The sequence below is a fragment of the Anneissia japonica genome, unplaced genomic scaffold (genome assembly GCF_011630105.1).
Source record: "Anneissia japonica isolate Jap-2015-1 unplaced genomic scaffold, ASM1163010v1 scaffold26_len2425191_cov177, whole genome shotgun sequence".
Lineage (NCBI taxonomy): Eukaryota > Metazoa > Echinodermata > Crinoidea > Comatulida > Comatulidae > Anneissia > Anneissia japonica.
In genome coordinates, this window is record NW_022685220.1 from 383,197 (window position 1) to 392,515 (window position 9,319).

General features: G+C 33.1%; 1 protein-coding gene across 1 annotated transcript in view; it reads left to right on the plus strand.

Moving 5' to 3' along the window:
• The window catches only part of LOC117108702 (F-box/WD repeat-containing protein 1A-like), a 33,436-nt gene extending 24,597 nt beyond the window's left edge, over positions 1–8,839 (plus strand). Inside the window, exons 8-12 of the mRNA XM_033250817.1 lie at positions 2,526–2,669; positions 5,175–5,293; positions 5,970–6,080; positions 6,550–6,628; positions 8,291–8,839. Coding sequence (XP_033106708.1) covers positions 2,526–2,669; positions 5,175–5,293; positions 5,970–6,080; positions 6,550–6,628; positions 8,291–8,449 — 612 coding nt within the window. The 3' untranslated portion in view covers positions 8,450–8,839. The remainder of the gene's footprint in view (positions 1–2,525; positions 2,670–5,174; positions 5,294–5,969; positions 6,081–6,549; positions 6,629–8,290) is intronic.
• Positions 8,840–9,319: the final 480 nt, after the last annotated feature.

Genomic DNA, 9,319 nt, shown 5'->3' on the forward strand with positions numbered 1-9,319 from the left:
GTGATATTGGATCAGTACTTTAAAGGTCATTTATTCATTTTTAAAAGCAACCCATAATTTTAACTTAAAGTTAGTACTATCATTATCGTCATGATCATTTTTTTTTCTCATGAGCAAAAAAAAAATTGCTCATTTACTTTTAATTTTTTTTGTGCACCGACTAATAAATTAAAAGTTAGTGCGGTAGTCTCAATGATAGCAACACAGAATGATATATTGTTAAAGCACACTGTAAAAACTATTTGCAGCTTAATTTTAATATACACTAAAGGATGAATATCTAAATTTGAGCCAACCAATAAACATCCACAGATCTTAGAGAAGCCACTATGACACAGTCATCTCATACCGCAATAACAGATTATATATTAGCACTCATAGATACCACACACAGATATTTCTGGTGATCCAGCCCAAAACCTAATGGGAATCATAATGCGTGAAATTAAATGTGCACATTACACACGTGAAATGAGAGCGCTTGTGGATATCTCAACCACTATAGCAACTAATCTTAATTATGCATATTATCTATTAACGAGTGAATCAAGATGCGTTAGGAGACAGTATTATGATTAATATGAGTAGCTGTATTCGCCTTGTAGAATAATGATCTATAAAAGAGGTTGCACTAGGAGACTAATGCATCCTGTTTATACTAGGATTCCTAAAGGGTGTTTCCTATGAAAGCCAGATGCCCTGAGAGTGACTAGGCAGCTTGGTGTGTCTAGAGTCCCACCGAGTGCCTAAGGTGGGTCTGTGGCCCAAGGGATGCCTAGATAGCTTGGTGGATCAGAGGCCCGGGGGGGGGGGGGGGGGTGCCTTTGTTGGTCAGAGGCCCAGGGGTGCCTAGTTAGCTTGAGGGGTCTAGGAAAAGAGCATGTGTGTGTGGGGATCAGGGGAGGCTGATTCATTCTACTATATAAATGTATTTGATGATTTTCAATGCAAAGGAAGGAGATACTATAGTTTAGTTTTATCAAATTAGGTTCACTTGTGAAAGTGTTTTATGGTAGTTCAAAAATTTATCAATCGAAGCAAAATATTTGTCTTAAACTTAGGCCAGAAAAAAAATGTTGGGCTCCCCCTTTTCCAAAAAATCGGGTCGCCATTTTTAAAATATTTTTTTTAAATTGCAAAGTCAAGCTTTCACTCGTATTATGACGTTAAATTGTTATGAATTATCGCCACAACCTGAATACAGTAGTCGCCAATAATATTGTTACATTTTCAGATATTAACTTAAACAATATTCTGACTGTGAGCTGCAATTCTATGATCTGAGCATGCTCATTAAGATGTGGCAATGACCTGACCTCTAGTCACATGATCTAATGATTTATCACTATGACAGTGTCCAACCTTGAACATTTCTAATTTATCAAATATACTGTATTAATTTTTTTCATTGCAATATTCAATGTTATCTGAAGGATGTTGCTTAAATAAATGTTCTAAATTACAATAATGAAATAACAATGTAGAATATTATTGATATAACTGTATCAGAAATATAATAAAAAAATATTACTATCACTTATGAACTCACTGATATCAGTGGCAGAGTTAAGAGGTGGGGAAGCTGGCCTGGTGCCCCCTTTAAAAATTAAAAAAAAAATGAAATTATATTCAAATACCATTTTTAAAATTTTTTTTAAAATTGCAAAGTCAAGCTTTCACTCATATTATGACGTCATTCTAAATAAAGTACTTTCTCATCTTAAAATCAAGACAAATTTGTGCAAATATTTTTGTTATTGAAAGTATGAACGATAAATCAGTTTGATTTCAGATAAATTTGAGCAGATTGTTTTGCTAAGCAAATCTGATATATCCGGTCCCTGGACCTAAGTATTGGCAAACATCTTTAATCAACCAAGCTACATTCATTTACGTTGGAACATTTTGCAAAAGACTAACAAGTCTATCACAACTCCTCCCCCTATAGTATTATATATTTTATTTATTATTTTATCCATTAAAATACCTGTATAAACAAATATAAAAAATACAAAATAAGTATTCTATTATGTAACATACTCTATGATTTGGAGTATTGTACATGAAATATACTCAAATGATAATAGGTGGCTTTTACTTTTGAAACTACTGAAAACGTCTGATTGAAAATCTTGTACAGAACCATATTTTTTATTAAATACATTAGCAATTATAATTTTATATTTTGTTTAATTTGACATAATAATGAGTATCTTAACAGATAGTTCCCACCCACTAATGCATCTTTTACTTGGCTACTATCAGGTAAAAGGTTAAAATCACAAACCTGTAAAAGAAATAGATATCTCAACTCATTTGTAACACTATCCATTATAATTCTTAATCAAATATCAAGTATGTTTTAGGGCCTAATTACAATTATATTGTTTTTGTTTTCTATTAATCTGCACTTTGTTTTGCGATGTGATGTACCAACTGATTTTCTGAATGGACACAAATAAAGGGTCTTGAATCTTGAGTAATGTGATTGAAAAAAAAAACCCCATTTTCTTTTTGAACTGCAGGATCGGTCTATTGCTGTGTGGGACATGTCTTCGCCGACGGACATCAGCCTCCGGCGGGTGTTAGTCGGCCACCGTGCGGCTGTCAACGTTGTTGATTTTGACGACAAGTACATAGTGTCTGCATCAGGCGATAGAACCATTAAGGTAAGTGTGCTGTACAATCTGTATTCCGTGTCGTAGATATTACGCATGAAATAATCATCTTTGGCATCTATTTATCTAATTGATTGTCCGATAATCTTGATGGTATTATTTCACTAGCTCAGTGCAACTGAAATTTCTAGCTTGCTAAGTAGACCTTTTTCTAGTATTCGATTCCACTCATTGTTTTTTTTTTTTCGAAAACACTCCTAAAATTTATATAAATTTTTGAATATTATGCAGTAATAAAGTATGTATAATAATAATAATTTAATAGTGAGATTATAATAACAACATTAGATACCATTATAAATTTAATTAGCTTTAATATTAAAGAAAATGTGCTCAAAGTTTATAATTTCTGAATGTGTTTATTCTAAGCGAAATAACTTAACTCATTGTTGTTTTTTTTTCGAAAACACTCCTAAAATTTATATAAATTTTTGAATATTATGCAGTAATAAAGTATGTATAATAATAATAATTTAATAGTGAGATTATAATAACAACATTAGATACCATTATAAATTTAATTAGCTTTAATATTAAAGAAAATGTGCTCAAAGTTTATAATTTCTGAATGTGTTTATTCTAAGCGAAATAACTTAACCAAAGAAACAATAATTTATTTTTCAAGTGAATAAAACTTGGAACTTTGATTTAGGCAAATTTAATGAGACCCCTATTGTATAAGCCTGATAAAGAAGCAGAATTCTTTTAAAATATTTCCATCAAATGTGAATTAATGCATATTCAAAATATTTTATGAATCATAAAATGAGAGAAATGTGAGTAATAAGACATATAAAATGAGATTCAACTGCAGAAATACACTGATAGAAGCTCGACACTTTATCTCCAGAGGATATGACGTTAACAAAAAGAAATAGAGAAAATGTTTTTGAAAAGTGTTTTAACGCTGTAGTCTAAGAAAAGTAGCATTATTCATGGAACATGTTTTTTCAGTTAATGTGAGTCGCATCCAGGGGCCTACATTTAAGATTCTTGTTTGATCCATATCTGCAGGCCTGGCAATCAATAAATACACTTGACAGTAAGAAGTAAATTTGTGTAAAGTGTTTCTAGTTTCTAGAAGTACATTCAGTGGCGGATTCAAGGGGTGGAAGGCCCAGTCGGCATGGGTGTACCTCTACATTTTTCTAAATTATAAAAAAAAAAATGGAGAAAAAAAAAGAAAATTATATTCTGATTTATGACTGAGATTGCCATTTCTGGTCATCAAGAAGGGCAATAATCATAATTTTTCTTGCCTCAATCCCAGCCATGGAATTTAATTACTAAATTATATTTGTTATTTGCTCAACATGGTCAGTACAGTAGAAACCCTCAATTGCGAACCCCGATTTAACAAATTCCCGATTTTACAAACGTAAAATCAAGGTGATGACATAAAAAGTGAAGCGAAAAATCCAAAAAAAAAAAAAAAAAAAATCTGCTCAAATTGTAACTGTTATTAGCATGCATACAACACAACATACCATACTATACAGTACTATGTAACTCTCAAGTGAAAGACGCCCTCTAACGGAACGGGCCTCTTCAAATTCAGTGTTTGTTATGGCTTCATACATGTGGATTTGACAAATTTTACTTCTCTTTTAGTCATCTTTGTTAGCTTTAAAAGACAACATAGTGCTTGATTGTTTTATTATATGATCAATATATATAATAAACAAGTATCTATGGAAGTTGTGTTGGAGTAAAATCCACAATCTAGGTATTTAAGAAGATAAAAACGTCCGATTAACAACAAATTTGTGTAGGGCCTAGAGTGGGATCAGAATGCTTAGAAACTGCCTACTGTTTTAGCCTAGGCCCCCTCAGACTTAGCTTCATAGGCATGTGGGCCTAGCCTAGTTTATGCCAGTGTAAGTAGTACCAGTGCATATATTTGGGAATTCGGGTCAACCCCGATTTTACGAATACCCACAATTACGAACGGCTCTGGGCCCGTGCCATACGTAATTAAAGTGGTTCTACTGTATTTAAATATATTTCTATACAAATTATATAATATAATTTATTATCATTATTTTTTATATTATCATCCAATGAGCAATGGTCGTGTGAATAAAGCTCTGTCCAGACTATCAAATTTTGTTGGACAAAAACATGTGATGCGCCCAAATATGGTCATGATGACATTACATCATGACCAGTATAGGCCATCATGAATATATTATATATAATTTGATGTCTGTTTATGGAGAGACCATTTGTAATTTTCATTAGGAAGCGTATAAAACATACACTTTGGGAGATTGTGTGGAATGTGGGGGGTAGGAGGGGTTGATGGTGTAGGCATGTGTATTCTTTTTTGAAAAAGATGAAATATCTCATTTCAGAAATCATCACTTTATTGATACTCATTCAATGAAGGTTGTGAAAAAAAAGAGTATGTTTTGTAAAAATGATGAAAATAATGGATGTTAAAAGTATGAATAAACAAATATTAATTCCTGTTGTGTGTTGTTTGATTTTTGAAAGGTATGGAGCACATCAACATGTGAGTTTGTTCGCACCTTGAATGGTCATCGTCGAGGCATAGCGTGCTTACAATACCGAGACCGACTGGTCGTCAGCGGCTCCTCGGACAACACGATAAGGTAAAGGCTGTTGCAAATTCATCTGTTCAATGATGCATGGTGTTTTTCATTATTGGTATTCTTTTAAATCTTAGTTACATTTGAAATCTAATCCATATTTATGTAAGTCCAGGTTATATTTTTTTATGCAATTCCACAAACTAGGGTACACTTTCTAAAATGTGGAGGCCCAGAAATCATGGCGTGACAATGATCTATTTGATCTTATAGTCAACTCATTGAAGAGTGCCACACAAATTAAGGAACTTTTGACTGAGAAAGATGACATTTTGAGAGACTAGCTGTATTTTTCATATGAAATACTGGAAAAAAATTTTTATGTATTTAAGATTCAACTAAGTTTCTTAAATTAAGACATTTGAAACTGCTTTTAAAATATGAATGTGCAATTCCCGGGAATAATATATGGATGACAATTAACAATCATCTCAGCCCCAAAAAGGGGCTGAGATGTGTAAGGTCTCCTCATTTTCCAAAACAGATTTGTAACTAGTGGATTTCAACAATGTCCCAAGATGCTCATGGTAAAAATAACATGATTTTAAGACTGGTCGGCAGTCGGTGGGTGGCACGCATTGCCACCCACCCACTGTATGGTTTGTTGAATGTTGATCTAATACTACTCTGCATTGTGTCCATGTTGTTTTTACCACGGTGCTTACTGTTGTAATTCTAGGCTGTGGGATATTGAATGTGGTGCCTGCCTCCGAGTACTTGAGGGCCATGAAGAACTTGTTCGCTGTATTCGCTTTGATAATAAAAGAATTGTTAGTGGTGCATATGATGGGTTAGTGAAACAATTTTTTTTTTTCAGTTCAATATTTTTTTTTCAGTTCAATATTTCTTTAACATAAGATATGTTGATATCATCAACATAAAATGAAAAAAAATGATAAGATTATGATATTGATAAAAAATAATCAACATGAAAACTCTGTAGAGCTTGTCAATTGGAGACCTTAGTAAATATAAAGAATTTAAAACATTACGAGTAATGAAAAGTATGGAATTGTGATTGAGTGAGGTTATGTATGTATATATTGTACTTTATTAGTGTTTAAGAAAAAAGTACATAGCATTAATATTAATTCCAAAATAATGGAAATTAAATAGATTTTTAATTGAAACAATTACAAATTTCCAAAAAAATTCACTTTAATGAAATATGTATTTGTAAATGAGAGCAGATGGTATTATCGTGTTTTGACAGAAATCAGAATTGTATTTTTTATGTAAATATTTGATTCAAATTTTAGAAAAATTAAGGTATGGGACTTGCAGGCTGCACTGGACCCAAGAGCTCCAACTGGTACCTTATGTCTCAGGACTTTGGTGGTAAGTCTTGTAACTATGGTTACTAATATAATAGTAAACTAAAATGATAATATTTCATTTTGTATAATATATTCTTTGGTTAATTTTTTTCATCACTGGCTGAATAATATTTTTCAAATGGGAGTTTACCTTTGTTGGTTCCCCCCGGTAATAATTTTTTTCCAGAACTCCTGCAATGCTGCTCTTTTCTCCAAAGTTCAAATCTATTATTTCATGAAAATGATGCTTCTTGAGTGGTAGTAGATACTATGTTGGTAATATCACAACACCATGTAGCACCTCTTTGTTACAGATCAAACGTCCCCATGTGGTTGATACAACTTTAAAGTGCCTTATACAGCTGAGCCACAATTTTTCAACATTGTATCTGTATTTATGCTTGTAAACTTAGGCCCTGTCCAAACTATCAAATTTTATTTGGCAAAATCATGTGACATGCCTAAATATGGTCATGATGACATCATATCATGACTATATATAGGCACATCGTGACCATATATAGGCACATCATGACTATATATGGCCATAATAGTGTTGACAGATCTTTACACATTGGACAATATATCAAGAGTTTTTATGTTCCGATACATCAATTAAATAATCCATTGAAACTGTGTTGACAGTGGAAGCACTCAACCGTAACTCACTTAACTGTAATGACCACTTGGTAGCTTGTTGCTCAGTAGCAAAGTGGTATCATGTTATATCGTGACGTAGCACTTCAAAGACAGTATTTACATTTATTTAATTGCAAGCATTCATGCAAACAACGCATTCACCATAAGAAATCCTTGCGTCTCAATAAATGAACATATTAGTCTGAACTGCTTCCTGGTTCTCTATTGATTAGGCACGACTTTATTACTTGTTCCACAATAGACCTTTCCGGAGTGTCAATCAAACTTAACAACTGACTAATCAGAACAACGCTAGAAATACGCGCGCGTCTTACAAACGCACGTGTTCGCGTATGTTTTAACACTGCCGTCTTGTGGTACCTTAGCAACAAAATCCAAGGGGCGGAGCTTAGCGGAAAGGTCTATTTTTTAAAGATCATCAGAGGAAAGCAGGAAAAAAATAAAAATTAAATTTTGCTTTCTTAATTAGCAAATAGTTTTTGAAAAATCATCCAGAGGAGGAAATAAAAATAAAATTTTATTGGTGAATGTAAACAGTGTAGAAATGGGATTGTTAAATACATTAAATTTTCCATAACCAATTTTATTTTCCATGACGATGTAAGGTCCTGGAACTTCACAAAACCTGTATGAACCATGCCAATATTTTATCTTGTGCTCCGGAATTAATTGGCACATTATTGCTGTTTTGCATGTTGATCAATTTTGAATGTCTGTATTTTAAAATTTGAGGATTTTTGTATTTCAATTCCAGTTAAGTGGGTTTTTATTCCAATAATTAATGACGGCAAATTTGGCTTTAGAAGAACCCTAAGATTCATATCCATGCAGGTTCACAATTTGGAATTTTATGACTAAAAACAAGTATACTCCCTAAACCTTAATATAAGACATAGTTTATAAAGCATAACATGTTGGAGAACAGTAGGCTTCTAATGAATATACTGTACAAAAAAAATGTAGATATTTATTTATAATTTTTGTAGAAAGTTAAAATCAAATGATTTTGGTTGTATTTTTTCAGGAGCACACAGGTAGAGTTTTTCGTCTTCAGTTCGATGAGTTCCAGATAGTAAGCAGTTCTCACGACGATACTATTCTAATTTGGGACTTTCTGGATGCACCACTACAAGAGGGCGCCCCACTTCCAGTTGCTGGAACTTACACTTACGTCGGGCGATAGAACTCAACTTTTCCAATGTTGGACTTAATTAGGAATTGATATTTCCACAAGCTATTTTTGAACTGATTTGTTTGTGGCTTGCATCAATTGTTCAAGCTCATACTCAACACCATTAAGGATACTAAAATCGCAAGAAAATTCAAAGGGCAGTGTGTGTTGACAGGAAATACAATGTTTTCGCTTCGTGTATGTTGTTTGTTTCAATTCATCCCCAATCTTTGATATGCAACCTGAAATTGATAAACGTTGTTGAAGACTTGAGCATTGTAGATTGAGAGTAATCAATTATGATCACTTTTCTCATAATTCTAACATAATGTTTTGTCAGTTTGAAACCATCATGACCAATTAGTTACTGTATATTAAAATTAGCATATCATAATTAGCAAGCATCTTTTGGAGAAATTTTTTTTGTATGCTGCTTGGTGCCATCTGCTTATCGTCATGCATGTTTATCATAAACCAAGTGATCCTAGGCCTACCTTACCATAGGCCTATCCATACTAGGCCAAGTGACGACATGAGGTCAAGTGATACCAAGGTTGATTCATTCTACGCCCAGTGATCTTAGGCCTAATAATCCAAAACCATAGATCTGGGCCAAGTGGTCTTAAGTCAGTGATACAAGATCTAGTCATGCTAGGCCCAGTTACCCAAAACCATACGTTCTAGGTCAACTTGTTTTAATTCTGCGATACTCCTGCTGAACCATGTTCCAGTGATCCCATCCAGAGCAATGTGGGGTGGATTCTCGTTCATCAGTTAATGTTGAAGGATGCCACTACAGGCAGAATAACAGAATGCTGCTGGTTTAAACCAGCATAATTTATTATAGCATTTATTTGTTATTTCTGTATAATGGAATACAGT